The sequence below is a fragment of the Chinchilla lanigera genome, unplaced genomic scaffold (assembly GCF_000276665.1).
Source record: "Chinchilla lanigera isolate Chin_1 unplaced genomic scaffold, ChiLan1.0 scaffold00022, whole genome shotgun sequence".
Taxonomy (NCBI): domain Eukaryota; kingdom Metazoa; phylum Chordata; class Mammalia; order Rodentia; family Chinchillidae; genus Chinchilla; species Chinchilla lanigera.
Window position 1 is genome coordinate 21851855 of NW_004955423.1, and position 23331 is coordinate 21875185.

Sequence of the window (23331 nt, forward strand, 5' to 3'; positions counted from 1 at the left end):
AAGATCAGAAACCAAGGCTCAGAAAGTTTTCTTGACTTGTGAAAGCCTGTAATTGGTAACCAGGTAAACCAAAGATTTCAGTTCGTGTCTGCTAGGCTTAAAAGGCACCCTTCAATTTGGTCATGAACTATGCTCTGAGGTGCATTGTGGGTTATAGTAAGTGTCTGCTGGAGACCAAGAAGTACTTGACATCAGTCATACACTGGGCAACCTCCCAGCTCTCACTTTCAACCCTGGACCACACTTTGGTTCTGATGAGCACCCTCATGAAGCAAGAATTAGTCCTGTAGTGCCCATCGTGATTTCAGGTTTGAGAAGGGAGGTGATGCCCAATATGTGCCTGCACCTGAGTAATAATTTGGCTTTATTTATTTTAAGAAAAAGACAAAAATATTTTCTTCCCCAATTTATGTGTATTATGTATTATTTTCCAAAAGACCACTTAGCTGAACATAAATATTTATTAACCTCTATCTATTTAATTGGAGCTGTTAAATATTTATTTTGGTCTTGGGTCACTGTCCTAAGCGACACTAAGGGCATTCATATACTAGGAGTGCATTCAATGCACACGTGCAAAGTATGGGTAAGCAAGGCAGCCAACAATCAACAAATGCCAGAAATTGTCTTGACTTCAACAAACTTCTGATTGTATGGTGAGGCAGACATATTAACAGAATCATACTACTGGACTGTATCAATCATCAACTTATTCAACAATATTTTAGTCTGTAGCAAGTAGTGGGTGGGGCCCTGGGTACACAGATGTTCCTCAATTTACAATTGCGTTCTGTTGCAATCAACTCATTATGAGTTAAAACTATCTATAAGACTCAATGCATTTAATATACATGGCCAACTGGTACCAAGCATCATAACCTGGCAAGGCATCACCCTGTGGATGATCGCTGGTGATCCCATGGCTGGCTGAAAGTTGCGTCTTGCTGCTGTTGCCCAGTATCATGAGAGGATAGTACACCACTTATTGCTAGCCCAGGAAAAGAACAATATCCAAAATCTGAAGTATGGTTCTACTGAAGGCACATGCTTCTGTAGCATTATGCAGCTGAAAAATTCTAAATCCAACTGTCTTAAATCAGGGACTATCCGTATAATGACAGACAAGATAGAAACAGTCCCTGAGCTTGTGAAAAGTCCATAAGCAAAGTAACCATACACGTGTTTCTTCTATTTCATATAAAGACACAGGTGAGAGAGCAGAGAAAAATCAGAGTCTGACTGGTCAGGGTGAACAGGAAAGGTCTTGCTGTTGAGGTGACTTCCAATTGAAACGTGAAGGATGAGGACATGCTAGCCATACGAGGAGCATTTGGAAAACCCAGATACTGTACAGTCTCCAGAAGGTATTATAAGGGAAAATAGGACGACATGGAAACCTTCTTAGAGACCTGTTTTTGTTCTTATGGCCTCCCGAGTCTGTTCTTCAATTAGCATAACATCTATTAAAACTCTCGGCACAAATACAGCAAGTAAAGAGAGGGCAATAAATGCTGGTTACCTTTCCTTTTCCCCTTCTTTGGCTGGGTTTATAATCTATTTACCTTTCTGGTTTTGCTTTGGCTCCTGCCAACCTCTATTTTTTTCTCTCCTAGCCTTTTATATTTAGGCATGTGGATAAATATATGATGCACTGTATCATGAAATACCCTCTTCCACATTCCTGGCAGTAAGAACTAAATAATAATGACTAAATGGTAGAGGTGTGCAAAACACAGAATAAATGGTTAGTCTCCATGGTGTGACTGATGGTTGATTTATTGATATTTATTAAATACAGACATTGAAAGAATGAAGTGTGAGTCTCAATTCAGCTGCCTTGAATTTGAGGCCGGAGGACTACACAGGAAGCAATAGCTTCTCCTTGCTAGCATGGCTAAAAGATCTAGAATCTTGCTTTTAGAGAAAACATTGAAATTGCCAGGAAATCTCTCTTCAAGGGGAAAAGCAGTCATAGGGAACTAAGCAAAGGGTGGGGCAAACCACGAAATTAAATGTAAAGCTGAAAGGTGAGGTTTTGTTTGACCCCCACTTAAACAGTGTACTCTAGCTAATTAGGAAACTTGGATTCTCTGGAGGCGTACGGAAACACTGCCGTGGAGGGCAAGGGTGTGATTAGATTTGTGCTGTTTTTAGACAGATCTCAGCAGAGGCAATGAGGAGGTCAGAGACAAGCTAAGCCATGAAATTGAGGTTTTTTACAGAAGAGAAGGACAGAGTAGAGGACTTGAGATTACCTCTGGTGAAAAAAATCTAAGACTTTGGTAATGATTTGAAAGGCACGAGGAAGGCAGGAAAGAAGGAGATAGAAATCAGGCTACCTCTCAGATTTCTCGGCTGAAAGAACTGGTAGATAAAGCTACCAGCTGAGATCAAGATCAAGAATACCGGAAACAAGTTTGGTAAAGAAACACTTTGACTGAATGTTGGATTTGGTAAGCTTGAAGTGCTCGTGGGACAAATTTAAGATTTATTAGCTCTACTGCAGGATCATTATTAAATTCATGACCTAAGCTATCTTTTCCCTGCCTTGGCTTAATCCCCAATTAAGCAATTTGAGGATCATCTTATTTTTATAGTAAAATTTACTTCGCTTAAAGATTTTCATGACACCACAGTTACTTTGATTTTAAACTGTGGTTACATGAGATTTAAAAATAAAGTATATATGTATTTAGTGTATTTTAAAATATTAGCTTCTGTCTTTTTTATATGTTTGTAATATATTAGAGATAAAATAATATCCGTCTTGGAAAAGTGAAAACACAATTATCATTTTATCAACTAAAAGCCATGAGAAGAAATACTTAAGAAATTCTCTTCCTTCAATACCCAGTTGCAGTCTCCCCTCCTGGGACAGATATTTCTGCCAACAAGTGGGCATGTTGTACTTACTTTTGCTTAACGTCTTCCTTTTACCTACTATGTTTCCCTTGCTTTTCACTGGCAAAGAACCACCCAATCTTTAATATTCACTTCAGGCCTAACTTACTGTGTTACATTTTCCACCATGCAACCCATCATGAGATCAAACTTTATGAAAGTGTTCTCTGATCACTTCGTATGTATTATGTTTATCTGACTACACTTTAAATTACTCGGGGACTCCGGAGACATTTTATATTTCTTCTTCTCTCACGTGTCTAGCACAGTGCTACAGTTACAGTTGGTGATTCACAAATGCAACACATCGTTTGAAATGCAGATTTGTAAAAGAGTTTTATCAATCTAGAGTTTTTGAGAAGTAATATGAACTTCTAGACATTCATGCCAATTAGATTTCTAATGGAGATAAGAGAAATGATAATTAAATTAGCAGAAGAGTTGATGAGAAAGTACAGGTGGCATAAATGTAGTTGAATTCTTTTCAGACTGCACAAATCAATAAGGTTGAATTTCTAATTCATTCAAAAATAGAGAAATTCGGCTTCGGAGGGCTAAATTCCACAAATCTAAGCTCATTTCTTCTTTCTCTTGTTAATAGCAACATTTTCTATAAAAGTTGTGACCCAAACATGAAAACATTGAAAAAAATTACTCTAAGCCTGATTAAGAATTTTACAGAAATTTTAAGAATGAAAAATCTTCAGTTAGTCTCTCCTAGTGATGTATACAATAAAAGCTTGAGGTATCCAAAATTATATCACTAATATAATGCAGTCACTGGCTGGGTCCACTTAACTGAGAAACTACTCATTCTGTGTGTATTGGAACTTTGGGAGCTGTGTTGTGATTTCAGGATATGAAGGTATCATTTATTTGTGATTTTTTTTTTTTTTTTTTTGGTTTTTCTCCGGTACTGGGAACCGAACTCACGACCTTGCGCTTGCCAGGCAGGTGCTTTGCTGCTGAGCTAAATCCCCAGCCCCCTATTTCTGATTTAATAATTGCAACCCTCATAGTTGGAAAGAGTAGAGAGATCATTTATATTTTAGGGAAAAAGTGAACTTATCCTGAAAGATCTATTCAGTTAAAAAAACATATCCTTTAGAATTCCGAAAAATCCACACCACACTGGCAATTACCAATAACCTTCAAATACCTCCACTGTAATCTCCTTTGGGGCCACCGGCCACTTGTGTTCAAATTTTTCTTTCACAGTTTGCTCCGTGTTAGCAGTTGGATTTGAATTCTCAACACGCACTCCATGGCTCGGCTTACCCACCAGATTTTGAACAGATTTTACCATATTCTTTAAATCCTCTGGGTAAGGAGTTGGATATCGTTTTAGGTTTATTTCAACCTAGAAGTTTATAAAAAGAAATTTAACATAAAAAGAACCTCAGCAAGCATGCCATTCACAAAGCTGTGCCATTTACGTGCAGCAGAATAACCAAATGCAATACAGTGAGTGTTGAGCTGGTGGGAAGACCTCAACAGGGTAGAACACACAGTGTCCTTCTCACGTTGGCCTCGTGGGACTTCTCCCCACCCCTTCTGCTCTTCTAGCTGATAAACATTTTTTGGATTATATCCTATCTTTAGAGCTACCCTTTAGATGTCTGAAATAGTAGTAGGTCAAACATTTAAGTGATTGGTAATCTCTGAAAAATGTAATCAAATTATTGTCTTCAGAGTTCATACTCCAGAGATTCTTCATTTTCCTACCTTAATTATTTGTAAGAAATAATTTTTATATTAAGAACAGCATTGGAATCCCAACGCAGGTAATGGGAGGAGACCCCTAAAGATTTACAAGTAGAGTTGTGTACTGAAAAAGTGGTGAGTTTATAACAACTTCTGCCCAAATACATAATTAGTAGGCTATATCAAAAGGCAGGATAGCTAATTCTTGATACTACCTAAGAAAAAATATACTTTGGGGTGGATTTTATATTTTTTTATCCTAATAAAGTAATAGCTTTTTGAAAAACATCTTCCAATAAAAAGGAATGAAAATTGAGACTATTATCTAATATATTTTAGGGAAATATATACATTTTAGCTTATAGTTAGGTAGGTATTTATTTCCACTTTTGAGTTTTATGTTAGGGTACAATCTGACTGCAGGAGTACCTATTAATGACTACTTCAAATAATAAATTTATTCCATACAGAGCATCCTACCATCAGAACACTTATTATTGTGTATTTATATGCAATAAATACAAGCTGTCCGTGCTGCTTAAAAGGAACTGGAGAAAAATAAGAGGTAGATTTGCTTTGCCTGCCTTGTTCCAATGATCACGCCTTTTTGAATCTGAGTAGAATCAACTTGACAAAATGGGATGACTTACATGACTGTGTCTGTGAAAGTGTGTGTGAGAGGGTGGCGGGGAGGAGAGAAGGTGGAAGAGAGCTCAGGGAGGACGAGAGAATGGGAAACAGAGGAAAAGCGGGAGGGGGGCGGGGCAGCCCGGGCCCACCTCCCACACCTGCGCGGCTGATGGATGTCGGAGACCATGACGTGGGGTGGCTCTGAGTGTCATGAACACAAATGCAAACGCTTTTGCTCATCTGCAGTTTTAACCAATCCACCAACTGTGTTATCCTTCTCAGTATTTTGTCTTCCTCGTGGCTCGTTTTTCTATCAAATAGTAGGGGTGGACTTCACTAGATGAATCCTATCACTCCTTTTTATATTAAAGATGTATAATTAATTACTTGTCCAATACGTATTTGGAAAGGAATTAAAAACACCAATTAGTATTGCTAGGTGAGTGCTATAGAATGTATTTAAACCTTTTTCACTTTTTCAAATAACTAAGAACAAAACTAATAATATACAGAAATAAAGCTATAATAATGCAAGACAAAGATAGACTTTATAGAACAAGAAGTGTAAGTTGTTCAGTTGTGATATGAATACACCCCAGTGTACTAAATTTGTGAAGCATCCTTAAACACAAAACAGTGACATCCACGCTGGACAAAGTGCATTGGAATCCGTGCACCCAAGTGTCTAATGTTTAAATTGGCATCAGAAGTATTTTGAGGTGAATCTAATTTTAAGTTATAATGTTGAACTTGCTTAAAAACTACTTGATATCCAAAGGCTTTTAAAAGTCAAAGAACTACATTTAAAAAGGTAAACTGCAGAATAGTATGACTATCACGCCAATTTAGAATATCTTCTTATTTTTCATAAGCAGGGATACATGAAATAAAATTTGGCATTAAATAAAAATTCTACACGACTATAAAATCTTCAACACTAAAATTGCACTTAGAAATTGAAGGTAATAGAAATGTGAAATGCTCTTTCTTAATTAAATTAAATACTTCAGTGCATAATGTAATCCACTTTTTATAGATTTTACATCCCATCTGACACAATTAGATGATCGTTTGCTAATGGCCACGAGAATACTGTTTCCTGGTTATTTTATAAGCAATCTACTGTGATATTTTGGCCATATCACCAGAGTATATTTGGGCATTTTCCTTCCATAAAAATATTTAAATCTAGAAACAAATTTATCAGTTTTACATGCCTCTTCCAAAGCCACGTAAGTAACCCCATTTATGTATTCATGGAGTTATTTTATGTCTTTTTCTGTAACAGGCCTTCCCCCAAATTGTGGGAACTCCAGGTCACCCAAAACTTTGATTTATTTTACCTAGAAAATCAGCTCTTTGCTTCTGATTTACTGGTCTCCTTCTGGGGCTCACTGAACTTGGGGTCAGGATGTGTGAATTTGAGTCATGGAGTACCCCCAGCTCGCCTCTAGCTACTAATGTTCATCTACTCATGTAAAGTGAGAATATTAACACCCTTCCCACATGCTTGAGTTAATTTTGAGCTAAATGACATAAATGTGAAGGTCTTTTGAAAATCTGTGAGTTCTATGCAGATATTAAACATTATTTCTAACATAGATTTTACTTAGGTGTTTAAAAAAATCTAGACTCCTTTGGTATCTAGACGCTATACTAGATATCTAACAATTACGTCATACTTGGCTAAAGCTTTTTTTGTATTGGATGTAACAAGTTATCATTTATTCAGTACCTATCTTGTGCCAGGCACCATGCTGAGTGTTTTATAGGGATATTTAATTTATTATTAATTATTTACATAATTTACACTATAATAGATCCTATAGGTTAAATATACATTACTATTTACATACTAAATAATAAATGGTTATTAATTATTATAGGATGAGTCATTAATGTGTAATTACATCTTATTTAAATCTCATATATGATTATAGCAGCTATTCACACTTTACAGAAGGAAAATTGGAGCTTATACAATATAAGCACCTCATCTAAGGTCAGATTCAAATAGGTTTTTCTGACTTCATGGTTTTGGGTTCAGCAGTGTTATTTGTGGGTGCAGAACATAGTGATGTAATCTTGTAAAAGAAATAGTGTAGGTCTACAATGTAGACTTTCGTAAGTTAAATAACGATATAATTTCAGTTAAAAATACAGCTAAATATTTATAAGTTATTTTAAGATTAAATTCTAACATTTGTTTTGTTTTAAACTCTGCACAAGCATATATTAATACCCTTTTATGGACTGCATTACTTTTCCGTTTTTCAACTCATGTACGCAGAGTTTGAGAAAGGAATAAATAGCTACATTAATAGCTCAGTAATTCTCAAACATAAAGGTAGTCTCTTTATATTCCTAACTGTAAATAAAGTTAGAAATATTTCCTTATTCTAATGTAGCATGAAAAGATATAAATCCATGTTTTATATACTTAGGTGGGAATGCCTATCAATCATATTCTTATAAAAGTTTGGCATTTTGTCACTCACTATAAAGTATTTGCTCATGTCACAAAAACATTGTATTAAAATTCAAAGATTTTTACTGAAATATTTTAATTTTGGAAAACAGAAATGTTTCACAACAGTCTATGCATCTCAAATCTAAAAAAGTAGAGTAAATGCAAATAGCAGCTATAAGATGTTAGAGACCCCCAAACATTTAGTACTGAAGAATTACTTAATATTAATAGCTTGGGCATTTGGAAATGATATCTTGAATTCACATGGAACTGTTTCTCATATATTATATTACATTCACATAATATAATATATTCCAGATAATGATTAAATTCTCATTTGGTTTGATTGTCAATTCCAGTAAGAGAAATAATAGTGTTTTTCTTGATCACTGATAATTAAATATTATTTATTCTCAGAATTAATTGGAATGTTTTACAAAGAAAGAAAACTTACAACAGTGGTAGTTAGGAAGATACAGGCTCAGCTTGTCTTATATTGTAGGAAGAATATAAGACACAGAATAAGAATCTAGTCCATTACATGTGGATAGTAAAGTTTACAGAAAATGCAGTGCTTTTCCATATTCCATTAAGATGTATTTTTCCTCCCACTAACCTCAGAAACACTCAGCCCTCTGAGATAAGGAAGCCCTATTTGCCACAAGTCCAGACCCAGTCTTCTCTTATAGGAATTCATATCATCTGTATCTTCAAATTAAAGGCAACTGATGCTTTGACAGATTTCTCTCTTTGTGTTCAAAGCCCGCTCTCGGCAAATCTCAATTTAGACTCATGCTCTTTTAAGATCAATTTTAGCTACTTAATCTTCCATAGATTTGATGATATAAAAAGTGCATGCATGGGGAAGACAATTTAGACTGCACCAATGGTATCATCAACATTCTGCCCAACTATTTGTATTTCCACACTTTAAAGATGAAAGAAATGCAAATAAAAATGCAGCACCCGCTGAAACACCATGCCAGATATCCCACCAGTAGGCACCTCGCATCAAAGTTCCCTCCCCTCTGCCTCCGTCCTTCCCACCCTACTGCCAATGTCAGTAAGCACAAAATTACATTAGGATCCAACATTGGCGATGTGAAGGTTGCTATGCGTTCAGCATCGCTTGTCCCAAATCATGCAGAACATACCCCATAAACCACTGTTCCAAGGTTGGCTCTACATGGGATTCTCCTACCCCAGACTCCTAGGCCTACCTGTCTGCCACTTAGAGAGGGAAGAGTGGTGGACTGCGCTGCCACTGGTAATTGAGTACACATGCTCCTTTCCTGCTGGAGGCCACTTATACAACCCCATGCCAGCTGTGGGTCACTCTGGGGGACGGGCATATCTTGGATCTGCTGATCACACCTGGCCCATGGTGTGCAGCAATCGCCAGACAGTCTGGCAGGTTGGAGAGTAATCCCACGCTGGCCCCTTTCCCAGGGGGCTTGGCAGGAGAGACCCTGTAGGAGAAGGAATCTCCATTTTCTGGGAGAAAGAGGAGCACTGTAGCAATACTTTTACTTTATTACTTTTCTATTCTTGATTTTTTTCTTTCATTCTGGGTAATGCATTTACAACAACTACCATTAACATTAGCTTTAAATCCATGTAATACATCAGCACCAATATCACAGGAAGCTGAAGGCTCACACCATACAGCACTCATTCTGTGCACACTCTAAGCAGGGCATCATACTCCAGTTCATTTGACAGTGGACGGCATAGGCCACCGATTCCCTTTCGGATTTCAGGTAAGTTCAAGGTAAAGTGGGGCTAAATTTAACATACATGTAATGAACCAGAGAAGTACGATTAATTTAGTGTAAGATTTCAATACATTTCATTCATCATATTTCCATGATGATTTATTTAGAAGTTTGTTTGTGCTCTAATTTGTCCAATGGCCAATGGCATTGGAAATCTTCAAATTAGTCAAAGCCAAGTAGTCTGAGATTTTGGAAAAACATATATTGTTTTACCAAAATATGAATCAACTAAATGCAAATGAATATCAAGAAAAAACCTTCTAAAGTATAATGAACCTACTCTGATTATAAACAAACCTAACCACATAATACACAAACAGGGCTTCTAAATAACTGCACTTATTAATTCTCTTTTCATTGATACATATACCAGAGCATATTGAATGTATTTTTTTTGTACGTAATTTTGTTTAACAAGCATGTAGTTTTTGATACTTCAATAAAAATGAATCAATAGTCCAATGTAGAATATATCATCTATTGGTTCTAGATTTCACAGATGAAATCTTTCAAAGAAGAACTGAAATATTTCAAAGGTTGGTTGGTTAGTTGGCTTCTAGTTTAGCAAAATTTTTTCCTACGCAATCACAAATTTAAGAAAAAAGAAGGTCTTTGGGGGCAGATGACACTAACCAACCATTCAGAAACACTGTTTTAATCCCAAATCTTTAATAAAAATTGTCATTTTTGGATTTGGGAACACATTTTGGGTTCTCTATAATGATATAAATAGGCCTGGTTGGTAAATGTTCAATTACCTTACTGACTAATTCTAGTAAGGTTCTAGAAATAATGGTTCAGAAATAACATTTAGAAAATATGGGAGAGAGAGGACACAGAACACATCACACAATCTACATTTATTAATAAGATGCATATGTGACTACTTAGGTAATTAGTCACTAAGAGTGAGGGCTGTTAGTATTCACAATGGAAAATGTACACAAATAGTATAAAAAATTAATGAGAGATTCAAGATGTTGCTATGACAATAACATGAAAACCAGGTGTTAAAAAAATCTAAACCAATTCTGATGGTAGCTGAAAATTTAAATAATTGAAAAATACAGATTTTAAAATCCAACCATGACATGTGACTTAGATTAATTCCAATAAAGTATATTTAAAAATACGGTTTGGTGTAAAGAAAACAATTGGCTATTTTCCTTATGGAACACCATCTGTCAGTAGAAATTCACCTTAACACTTGTCTCATGTTTAAGGACACTCACAGATTCTTTTCTGGTGTCAAAGAGACAAAAACTTTCAGAGATTTAGAGCCACTGTAACGTGGTCATCCATGGGTGCTTTCATAAACATGTACTTTGGCCCCCGCTTGCGTGATGCAAAGCTTGCTCAGTGGTTAAAAGCAAATCTCTGTGGTGCCAAAGAGAAAACAAAGCACCTAGGAGAACGAAGTCCACTGCTCAGACTTCCTTTCTTTTTGTTTCCCTCACCTTGGATCTCTCGTATGTTGTGCTCCATAGGAAGGAGTGGCAATCAAACTCTCAGAGTCAGAACCAGGATGGTTCTTCTCATTCTGAAGCACACCAGTGCTTCTCAAACTACCAGCCTGTTGCAAAGGAAGGAGCCAGGAGACAGAGGTGCCTGACCTTCTGGCAGAGCTTACTCAGCTTATCCCAAAAGCCATTTGAATATTAACTCTGGACAAACCAAAGCAATAAGAGAAGAAAAAAGAAACAAGAGCTAAAAGGTTCACCTTAACTTTCCCAGCATTTTCGTCGTCTTCTTTTTTTTCCTCAAATTCAAAGGCAACGGTCATGCGTTGTTGTCTCTGTTCTTCCCACAGTGTTGGGTTGAAGCTGTCACTGTCTGACTGGAAATCTACAGTTGGATTCCAAAGTGTTACTGCTGTTTTTTTTTCTTTTAACATAGTGTTACCCCTAGAGCTTAATATACTACACTAAAAGCTGGGGATAGGTACTACAAATGAATATAAAAATAAAGACAGTGGAGGAGAAATAGAAAGAGGGGAAGAGAGGAAATGAGAAAGAAGGAAAGAAAGGATGAGTACTATCCCTTGATATTTATTTATTTATTTACTTATTTTGTCTTATTGAGACAGGGTCTCACTATGCAGTTCAGGCTGGTCTTGAACTCAAAATGATCCTCCTGCTTCAGCCTCCTGAGTGCAACAGGAGGATTACAGGCATGCAACACCATGCCTGGTTCCCCCTTGATATTTATTATGACATCTTGATCTTATACTATATTAACTTACATTTGTTTTTTGTAAGCTAGACAAAGGGTCTGGGAAGTTTTTTTAGTGCTGGAAATAGGATTCCCATGGGATAACAGAAACAACACAGAGAGACAGACAAAGCATTTTTTTAGAGCAGCCTGATGGCTGTACTAAATATCATCCTTATTTTATTAATGAGGAAACTGTAGCTGCATTTTCCAACACTTCCTCAAAGTCATGCAGTCCTTCTGGGGATAATGCAGGATTCTATCCTGTGTCCACATGATTGCAGAGCTCATATGTGTGACTATTAAAGGCTCATTCAATATATTTTCTAAAAAATAAAAGATGCTACATCATGCTGATTATGCAATAAAATGCCCTACTCTAGTTGCAAATACTCTGTTCTTTGGGATTTGAGTGTATGTGTGTGCAGTCAAGAGGAGCTCGCTTTTAAGGTAGAGAGCAAGTGGAAAATTTGGCCTTTAAGATTTCAGTTAGTTTAAATGTGTCTAATATTAACAAGGAAAGGGCTTATAAATCTTTAATTTACACCAAATGTTGGCAACGGTAATATTTTCTTAGCAAAGTAACTGTGAAGATCACATGAAAATGCAATAAAAGTACTTAGCTGAGGCTAAATTCGTTCTCAAAACATAGCCTTTGTGGTATTTCTTTCTTTAGTGAAGGATTCTGAAAATTCATTATTGCTATTCCCGCCTGACAAAGTAGAAAGGTGACTTGCTTGAAATTCATGAAAATTTTTCAATTGGCAACTTTTCTTTCCAGAAAGGAAAACCAAAAACAAACAAGCACACCAAAACCAAGTAGGCAAATGCAAATGCTTTCACAGGACATCTTACTTGACTACATCTATCTCACACCTTGGAAAAATTAGGGACTTAATCTTTGAGACTGGATCTCAGAAACGACCATGAACTTGAAACGCTTTCATTTTCCCCTACATCCTGTGAAAATGTAATATGTTGGTAATCTAGTGATATTAAAATGAAAATACATGAGTGAAGCTATGTGAATGAAACATAGTCCTTTCTTAAGATTTCTTATGTAAGTAAACGTGGCTTTTCTTTCATAAATTCAAAAGATCAACTGTATTAAAGTCTGAAAAATATATATGAAAACAACCTTTCCTTTTGCTACTTCTGTGAGTCAAAATAGAATAAAAATAAGATAAAATATCTCTAGGTGATTCACTTATATTTGGAAGTCCAAGTTATTTATTATAATTGTAACTGAAAATAAGAAGTGCTCAAGCAAATGGCTTATTTTACACATTGGTCTCATTTAAGTCAGCTGGGAGGACTAGAGAAAAATGGGTTTACTCTTCCAAGGATTATTGGGCTCTAGGACTAGAAAGTGTGCATGTCAGCTGGAGCTGGCTTGGGCCAAGCAGCTGGTACTGTTTCAGATAGGGGAGGACAAACCTCTTGAAAAGTTTTCATGAGGAATAAGATCATAGGTGAGAAGGTTAAATTATAAAGAAAGGTTTAGGTTTTTACAAAAGGATCTCTATCATAGTTGACATTGTTCAGGGAAATTCAACCTGAAAATAAAAAAAATGGTCTTTACTTAGAACTCATTGCTTCATGGTTACCCCTCGCATGAAACAATTCGGGGCCCAAGATCACGGGACTAAACATTTCGATTGCGGAAGACAATGAATGAACACAGGCACGACTTGCTGAGCTTCCCTCAGACTGACTGCCCGCCACTCATTGTGCCTGGCTGGGTGTCATTCGTTCCCTAGTCCTGGGTCATGCAATCCAACAAGAAAAGAAGTCACCTTGAAATGTCTTCATTATTTTTGTGAAAGGTACAAAGAAGAAAGGCTTTGTTTCTGGAACCTTACTTAAAATATTACAGTGTAGAGACTCATGCTTACATTCTCCAATGATATACGTGTGTCATGTAATTATCTTTATGGTTTTGTCCGTGAGTCAGCACCACTGGACAGAGATTGGAACACACCAGTTCTTTTTATCTGTAGTCATTCTAAGCACAGAAGGAATTTCTACTGACAGTTTACCTTCATCACCACGAGGTTGCTGGGGAAACATGTAGTTCGTCAAGACCCTCTGCTTCGTTTCCGGATGGGCTTCTGTTTGTAAAGGGATAAGGGCTTTGGACTGCAAGCCAAGAACAGATAAAAGAGATGAATACCATCACAAACATGAGGACTATTGGTGTTAGACAAGGTAATGGTCAATGCATAGTCTGGCCTTGTCAAGATGAATAAATGATTCAAAGAAAAACGAGTGAAAATATGGAACCAGAAAGTGTAACATAGAAGACCATTGTTAAGGAATACTTTCAAATTTTCAGATTTTCATAAGGAGGTTTTTAAATTTTGTATCGTACCCATTTAAAAAACTTACCCAAACCTACTCAGCTGAGCAATGCCAGTTCTAATCCTGATGGGAAAAATGTGTTAAATTGTTTCAATTTAAGTTAGCTTTTCAAACGATTCTGTATGCCTATTCATTTTCATGGACTGTTGCTCTAGAAAGACAAATGGAATTTGCTATCAAATTCATACTATGCGGGGGCTGGGGATTTAGCTCAGCGGCAAAAGCGCTTGCCTGGCAAGCGCAAGGTCGTGAGTTTGGTTCCCGGTACCGGAGAAAAACCAAAAAAAAAAAAAAAAAAAAAAAAAAAAAAACAAATTCATACTATGCAAGCTCATTTGGGAGTTTAGCTAGGATAAAATATAAACATTTATTAAAGAGACATTTTTGTAAGCAAAGACACAGTCCACATACTGACAAGCAGTTATACAAGTATCTGCCATTTTATATTATACTTATGGTCATATTTCATTCTGTTATGAATTTGATTGCAGAAATACTACATGTGAAGTACTTTTAGAATTTGAATATTATATGCTAGAAATGTATTGGAAAGGATCATACTGCCTAATGTATGAAAAATCTGCTCAGTTCAGGACACTTATTAATCGGAGTGAAGCCAAAGTGGGATTTGGAATATCAGCTTGTCTCATGAAACTTTGTCTAAAACACATTAAATCCGTGTTTAAAAGTAAAAGTTAAATGGTGCAGTCACTGTTCTGTTCATCATTGCACAAGAATAATAAATCATGATAGTAGGGAATGTTTTTTAGCAATGCAAGACTGTAGAAGAGATTATTCCACCAAGTATAGTCCACATGGATTCCAGAAATGATTTATTTATGATATATCTCTATTGTGAAAAATCTTTAGTTTATTGATAAGATTTGAATGACAATTTGAGCTTTTACTCAGTCGATGGAAATGTTATAGTGACTAGAAAATCAAATATTATTTTCACATTTATATTTTGGAGAAGTTGTTATTAATTTTCACAACAGGTGTCCAATATCCTTAAGTATGAACAATACATTTAGCAGTCATGCTATTGCTGTACTAAAAAATAATGCTAAATTCAAGATGAATGGTTTTCCTTTGATCATTCATATTTTAAAATTTTAGAGACAAGAAAAAAAGAGAACTAATGAACTGTGTCAAAATTACACGTTGCCAGTTCTTTTGGTGGCAATCAGATTCTCTAATTGTTCCTTATTATTTTCCACGTAATAAAATTATTCATTAGCACTCACTTACTGATTCAATGATAATCTATTTTCATGAGTACAGAGAATAATATCAAAACAGAAAATGCTGATAATAGTTGCCAAAAGATATCAGAAAATTTATGGAGTAAAGTTTTAATATTAAATTGATTATAATTAAAAGTACAGGAAGAAAAAAGAACATAGAGGATAGTAATTCCCCCGGTGGGGATTGTGATAATGGTTTTTAATTCTTTACCTTCAGAGCTATAATTAAAGTACATCCTCTCAGGACATATGTGTCCCATGAAGAGCTAAAAAACTATGAAAATGATCTCTAATGATGAAGTAGACATTAAATGTAAATATTTTAAGATGGAGATTATAGTACTGTTTTGTCTACAATAATGCTTAAACTGGTAACTTGATAAAAGTATCACTTCGACAGGATAAAAATCTGTATTTCATAGCAGGTGTCAATAGGATCTGCTGGGAAAAAGTCAGTAATTCAAAGTTTCAATTATGGTTCATCTTAATAAACAAAATCTAGCAGGCAAGGTGGTTATTTTTACCTGATTGTCAGAAAGCCACAATGCTGCAAGCTCTTTAAGTTTGGTAAAAGAGAATGGTAAATTCTTCAGTCTGCAAAGATAAGAAAATTCAAATCGCATAGGCTAAGATGTGTCAAGCTCATTTCTAACAATTATTGAAAATACTGTACTGTGTTCATATCAGTCTTCTCTTTAATCTTTTCTCCACTAAACAGACTGAATAACCTTTAAAAAATGAAAATCTTTGTAACTGTTCAAATGCTTCCCACTATATCTGGATATAATACAAATTGTTATTATGCATTGTCAGGCCTTAAAATATCTGGAGCCTAAAAACCCTTTCAGCAGCTGCTTCTGCCGCGCTTTCCTGCCTCAGCCTGGTCTACACACTGGTCCTTTCCCGCCTGCTGTGCATCTCAGTCAAGCCCTTGGTCATCTGGAATATTCTCCCTGACATGTTTCACCTGTATAAAGCCTATATATTCATTAGCTCTCAGTTTAAATGCCTTTTTCAAAGAGGTTTTTCCTAGCTTCTATTTAAACTACTTTTCCTCAATCTAGTCTTGAAGTATCTTGTGTCTTCCTTCACGGAGCATATTGCAGTATTTATCACTTATTTTTGTGATTATTTGGTGACCCCCTGATATTCTTACAAAGCTGAGTTGCATGAGGGGGAGGGGCTAGGTCTATCTTAATGCTAAACTAACAACCCTCAAAGTTATGCTGACCTCCAGAAAGTCTACTTGTTCTTTCACTGTTTATAAAACATATAGTAGATATTCAAAAAAGGAATCTTTAGCAATAGCATTTTTGAGATGTGAAGTGTGGTCTCTGCCTCGCTATTCAAACAAAATTATGTATTTCACTTTGGTTTTAGTATTTGGGGGATCAGGTGCCAAATGTTTACCTCAATATACTACCTGATATCCATAAAACCACAACTGTGCATGATCCACAAGCTGTGATCCCACAATTTATCAGCCTAGCTAATCAGCACAGTGAGTAGTATAAGCAAGAGTGTGTGGGAAATTCATTGTTAATTTCTGCATGTTCACTTGAATAGAGAGAAACATTTTAGGTACAAGTTGGAGTGAAAATTTTCTTAAGTCTTTGTATATTTGAATCCTAGCTGATAAAGGCTTGGTAAGGCTAGTGAAAATGTTACAGGAACTCATGAGTTATTCTATGTGCAAAAGCAGCTAAGTACTTTCAAACAGTTTAATATGTATAAAAAGAGACTGACAGCCAATACAAGTATTGAGTATGCGCTCAACGGATAACTTTAGGAAGAACATAATATCCTTTCTGAACTAACAAGTATTTGTAAAACATAAATAAGACTAAAGAGCCTAAAAGAGATTAAATTATATTTCAGTTCTTTTCTTTTGATAGAATTACAACTTCAAACCAATTATCCATAAATGTTGCTTCTAATTTATAGTTATTTAAATTCAATTGCATGAGAAATTGTGAAGCAAGTCTTAGAATGGGTGACATTTTTCACATGATGTGAGGATAAATTTACAGCAGAAAGTCAATTTTGCTGCATCTAAATTACAGGAGGGGAAAACTCCCCAGAATCAAACACAACAGCATCTCTGGGTCAATCACCAGTCCTAAAAGTGGAATACGAAGAAAAGAAAGAGACTATTGCAGAGGGAGAAAGGGTTTTACTTCCTGGGCTCTTTCACCACTCTCCATCAAAAGCCCTATGTTCTGTACTATAAATGTGGAATATGTTGCACAAGCCACAACTCTTGGCACAGTTAACTTATAACATACATTCATATATAATATCAAACCTCAAAAATCCATTATAATTTAAATTAAAAAGTTGCACTTAGCGTTTTTATTTCAGCCTCTTTGCTAGCAGCTCATTGTCTAATGGTAATGGTTAACTTTGGCCTCTTTTCTAACTGATTATTGATTTTTACCTCTGATGAATTGATTCACCAATTAAAAATATTAAGTTGGCTTCTTTCTATGCTGTAGTCACTGCAACAGAAGATAAATTAAGCATGTGTTTTTGGCAAGACGAAATAGTTAAGTCTTTGTTCTGTCGGATCCTCACTATCTTCATGTATTTTGCCCTAAGACTTAGCAGTACTCTTGGCCAGTGGCAGGTACTCAGGTCTGCGGTATGTGCTGAGTAAGTAACTCCAAAGCATTAAGAGTCCTTCTAATTACCGATCATTTGTAATATTTGGTAAGCAAATCTTCTATGCAGTCATGCATATTTTCTATATAGTCAACATATTATTGTTGAAAAAATTTGGGAGGCCAAGAATTTGGGAGAGAAATTCTACAGCCCATCATGACAACTCCTCTCCAAGTTAGCAATAATGGTTCCTCCAGGGACTGCAACTCAACTGTACAGCGATACTTCTGCTTATGACATCTTCATGACCGCGTTTCCTAGTCTAACTCACGTGGATGGAGAGATTTGAAAAAACTGTCCTATTGAGTCAGACATAATATTCAGTGGGTACACCTCCCTCATTTCCCAGTCTGGTAACCTCATCAGAAGCAGAAAGGACACCGGTGCGACATGGTGTACTCTTGACACACAGAGCTTTGGGGCCTCCTTGCCACCCACAATTTATAAATAAAACCCCAAAGCTTTTAATAAAAAAGCTTTATTTTGTTTATGTGGAAATAGCAAGGGAATACTCAGAGAACGGTTTTTGAAATTCATGTAACTCTTTCCTTAAATAAGCTATAAACAAATGAGCATGTCCCTGCTCCTTCCCTGAAACTTCCCTGGGTATTCTCCTCGCCTTCATCAAAGCTCATCTTTGACAGTTGCCTGGGCTGTCACTCCCTCACACAGCATTTGTCCGACGAGAGCTTACTGGAAAGACTGAGCTCACGAGCTCTGCTCTGCAGTCACACTGTCCACTTAGTTATTTCTAGTCAAGGTCTACTTTTTCTTTTTCTACTTGACGACATTTGTCATTTATAGAGAAGGTAGAAACAAAGAATTACAGATTTTCCCTTTTTCTTCTTACCTATCTACCGATGTGACAGTTTTGTCACAAGTGGAAGACCTATTCTGTTTTTATTCACCATATTTTGCACATGACTAAGCAGCTATTTGGTTGTACTTGCTATAATACTCAACCTTTATGACCTTTGAATAATACCTGACTAGCGCTACTCTTACCAGCACTATGATGGGGTGAAGTACATGTATCATCCAGTAGATTTGTGGGAGACATAAATAAATATATATGTGAACACACACACATGTATATATATGTATTTGTGAATCTATTTGTACTTATCAGTATACTTTACTGATCAGAAAATAGTTTTCACAGTTTTTTACTACAACTGTTTTCCCATATTTTCCCAGAACTATGCTTCCCACATATGAGAAGGGCTTTGGTAACTAAGTTTATGCATAGAGATTTTATACAAATTTAGTGTATAATTTAGTATGATTTTCATATAATCAAATAGGAAAAATTAGATTTACTTTAAAAATAATTTATCTTCTGCATTGCCTATGGAAAGCATATGATACAGAATATGTTTCCAAAATGGTAGGCAACAGCAACAACTTGATGACAGCAGATGACCAATATACAATTATGGAATGTTGCAAGAATACCTGTTATCACTCAGATTTAAAACTCTCAGCTTCTGCATCTGTCCAATTTCTTCAGGAAGGAATTCCAGCTTGTTGGAGCGGAGGGACATCACTGTTACATTCTTGCAGCTTCCAATCTATGGGTGGCCGAAAGGACAAAATAAGTCAGGAATCACAGTAGTATGCCATTTTAAATAATTTTAAAATTTATAAGCCATTTTAAGTAACTCAGACTTTGTTATTACTTTCAACTTTCTTTTAAATGTGTATTGTCTTATCATTTCTTGGCCTTTTGGCTAAAATCAAGTGTAAAATATGTATTGTCTTATTTCTATAATCTTGCTTTTAAAAATTTGTGTATACTTTTAAATAGGCAAAGGATACCTCATTTTCTTTTACATGTTAAGAAGGAAGAATTTTATTACCAATTTCATTTTTAAAATACTTGCTGACACAATTGTTTTCATAAATCACAGTTTTTCTACCTAAGTGAGTACTAATCTATTGGTTTACAATAGATGAATATACATGTTCACAAAATCAAATATTGACAGTTCCTTGGCAAAGCTCATTTTTCTTCTTGTTGCAATGGTTTTTGTCATTTTTATTCATAACTTTTGGCTCCAAAATAATGATAGATTGATTATTGTTCCATCATGATGGAAGTGGTTAGTAGAAAATATTAAATTGAAGATCTATTTCATGGTTTTTATTCTTAACATTAGTAAGTGAAATCCAATTTAGAGATAAAAATTAACAGAATCTTTAGGTGGATCTAGGAGTTAAAACAGTACTAGTATAATGCAACATAAAAATCTTGTAAACATATTTACACCAAAACCCCTTTTTACTTCAGAAATGGAAATGTAACCATCTTAAAATGTTATTTATAATTGTTTTTAAAGCAAAACATGGAAATTAAATGATATAAAATTTTATGTCTCAGTATTGATTAACTTATTGCTATTCTTTGCATGCACTTTTTTGGGTTAAATATTAGAATTTGTCACTTGTCTTTTAAAATAGAATAATTAACCCACACACGTGCAGCAATCCCCTGACAACACCCCTCCACACATGTACATATAGACAGAGAGACAACAGCTCAGCTCATGATCTCTACTGCTACCACATCTGTTAAGATTTCATTTCAAAACAGTTTCCTTGAAAGGTAATCGATAGAAGACAAGTTTATTCCTCACTTCTCTGGGCAATTCTGGAAGGAAATTCTCATCAACTGCTAATGTTCGAAGACTATGAAGATAGCCAATAGTAGAAGGCAGAGACTCCAGCTCATTACAGCTACAGTCAAATTCTTCTAATAAAGATAAACTGAAAAATTAAACACACCAGTTAGATATTTTGAAAGATTAGATGGCAAAACAAAAAAAAGTTTTGAAAAATGCCCATATTCAATCTCACCAAATAAAAGTTACTCATTTGGACCTGCATAATATCATACAAATTACTTCTTTTTATCAGTTCAGCCGAGTGGTTCCATATCGTCATAAAAATGCTTTAACGTAGTAAAATAAGTATGTTTAATTCTTTACCTGTCTTAATTCAACCATCAATAATGAACCATTGAAAATGACAGAAGGGTTTTTTGTTTGTGTTCATAAGTCAGGAGTCATTTGTAGTCAGATTTGAACATACAACCCGGGACTGAGCCCCTGAAATGGGCACTGGGGCGTTAGAAGGGCTGGCTCAAGGAAGATGAAGAGGAAAAAACAAATCCAAAATACTGATGAAATGCTAATTTTCTTACTAAGCACTTTAGAGATTCAAAACAGAAAATACTAATCTCTTCCTATTAACAACTCTATAAAATATCTACTATTTAAATGTCCATTTTGCAGATAAGAAAACTGAGGTCTACAGAGGCTAAGTAACCTGCCCAAAGCCACACAAAGTAGCAAAGCTGGGGCTGAAATGCAGAGGCCAGGGCTCTGTGATCTGCTCTGCTCTCAGCCCGCAGGTCTGCAGGGGAAGCTTGGGACGTGGCACACTTCAGCTTGGGGATGTGTTTTGTTTGGGGTACAATGTCTCATAAAAAGTAGTACATTTTACCTAACGACCTAGATTCTTGGTGCCCTTTTCAAATCTGACAACACCAGGCCTGTAGTCTCTCACGACAAGTCATGCAAATGGAGACTGACAGCTGCCTTCCCACGGACACAGTGCCTTTGTTTGTCTCTAGTTTGTCAGCCTGCCCGCTCCATACTTCGCTGCTTTACACCAGATTTACAGAATGGAACTGCAGTGGACTGAAGTTTTCACAAGGAAATGGTACACCTCCATTAGTGGCTTGAGATAGCTGGAGAACAAACAGATCCCGGCACACGGTGGACACTGGCTGTAATTAAATTGCTATTGGTGTTGTTGTTAATATTATTATACTGTTACTGTCATTAGTATTATATTTATTATTACAATAGGAAGGAATTCCCAAGAGTGAAGATCCTGCCATTGTAAAGAGAAAAATGATTTAAAGTTCCCCGGAGAACGATTGTAGTAAGAGCTCCCTCTTTTTTTGTATTTTGGAACTAGTTAGTGTGGATGGAATTTGCTCCCATTATTTAATTAACAAATTAACACGGAAATCAAACGTAAGAGTTGCAGCTGGAAAAATGGATTTGTCTCCCAGCTCTGTCACTTACTAGGTGCATGATCCTGAGTATCAACAAGGAAACCAAGGATCGCCACAGCTAGCTCAAAGGATAAAGCTCCTTTTATTTACCTGCCAGGCAAAGGAACACATGCGGGAAACAATTCCCCAAGTAGCGCTCTGAGGGGAAGGGGGTGACAACAGGATGGGATTGTGGGTCATGATGATTTTGCTTAGGAAAGATCCAGAATTTGCATAATGGAAAGGGTGGCATGAGTTGACAAGACTGTGTAGTTAGGCAAATCAAGTCCCAGTGTCCATTGTCAGAGAAGTATTTGTGCATTTAGTCCAGTTTGATCTGACTGTACCCCTCCAGGTTCTTGATCCTACACCGGTTCAGGGGGTTTGAACTAGTTGTGGTGAACACAGCATTCAACTTTGACTAATAGCACTGACGCAAACACTGCTTAAGAAACACTTTTTCCTTTTACATAGACAAATCATTGAACTTCTCTTCAAGCCTCAGTTTCTGTAGATTTGTAATGAGGATGTGATAATTTCATGCTACACTTAAGAACTCATCAAAGTATGTTCAAAGTGAAAGTATTTTGAGGGGGATTGATGACACTATGTCTCTTATTCTAATAAATTTTTTAAAATTAAAAGAAAACAAGAACTCATCCCATTACATGGATCACATGCAGGAGTGGTCATGTTCATAGGATGGTAGGTGATCACAGCTGTTTGACTGCTTGGGTTTTTGTGGGGACAGAAAGCAACATATGTGGTAGACTCACTAATATAGTGTCACTGTGTCCTTAAAAAAGAGCCTAGCACTTATACCTGATAAATTTTGTAGAATTGCACAAAGGAGGTTTCTACCAATAGCTTGGGGTTACAAGCTCAGCATGTGGTCGTAGAATTACGAGGGATATTTAATAAAAAGATTCAGGTGTATATTGAGAAGTGGAAGTTAAAGAAGATATTTAAATGGTTAAAAAATCATTTTGTCATTTATTTTCCTTCGTTTGAAGTTGGTCTTGGATCACAGCAAAGCAGTCACTTTGTGCAGTTCCTCTATGTAAAAATATCAGTTGTGTTGTTTCACTAAGTCACATTAGTCCCCCAACCACAAGGTTCAAAATTCCCATTATTCAATATTTTAACAGGGAGGAATTGCATCAAGCATGATCGTTTCCTCTGCCCAGAGACCAGGACGTGAATAGTGGATGTACTTCATGACCAGTGACAGGGGAACAGTGATCTGTCTGTGATCAGCCACACACATCTGTCATGAGGGCCCCACCCAGACATCAAATCATGGAGCTG

At 36.1% G+C, this 23331-nt stretch overlaps 1 protein-coding gene across 3 annotated transcripts in view; it reads right to left on the reverse strand.

Moving 5' to 3' along the window:
• The window catches only part of Lrrc7 (leucine rich repeat containing 7), a 505545-nt gene that overhangs the window by 87809 nt on the left and 394405 nt on the right, over positions 1 to 23331 (reverse strand). For all 3 annotated transcript variants that reach the window (XM_013514397.1, XM_013514396.1, XM_013514395.1), the window contains exons 12-18: positions 20597 to 20726; positions 19416 to 19531; positions 15824 to 15893; positions 13731 to 13830; positions 11201 to 11325; positions 8926 to 9174; positions 4061 to 4261 (exon numbers count right to left, since the gene is read on the reverse strand). In XM_013514397.1, the coding sequence (XP_013369851.1) occupies positions 4061 to 4261; positions 8926 to 9174; positions 11201 to 11325; positions 13731 to 13830; positions 15824 to 15893; positions 19416 to 19531; positions 20597 to 20726 (991 nt within the window). The remainder of the gene's footprint in view (positions 1 to 4060; positions 4262 to 8925; positions 9175 to 11200; positions 11326 to 13730; positions 13831 to 15823; positions 15894 to 19415; positions 19532 to 20596; positions 20727 to 23331) is intronic.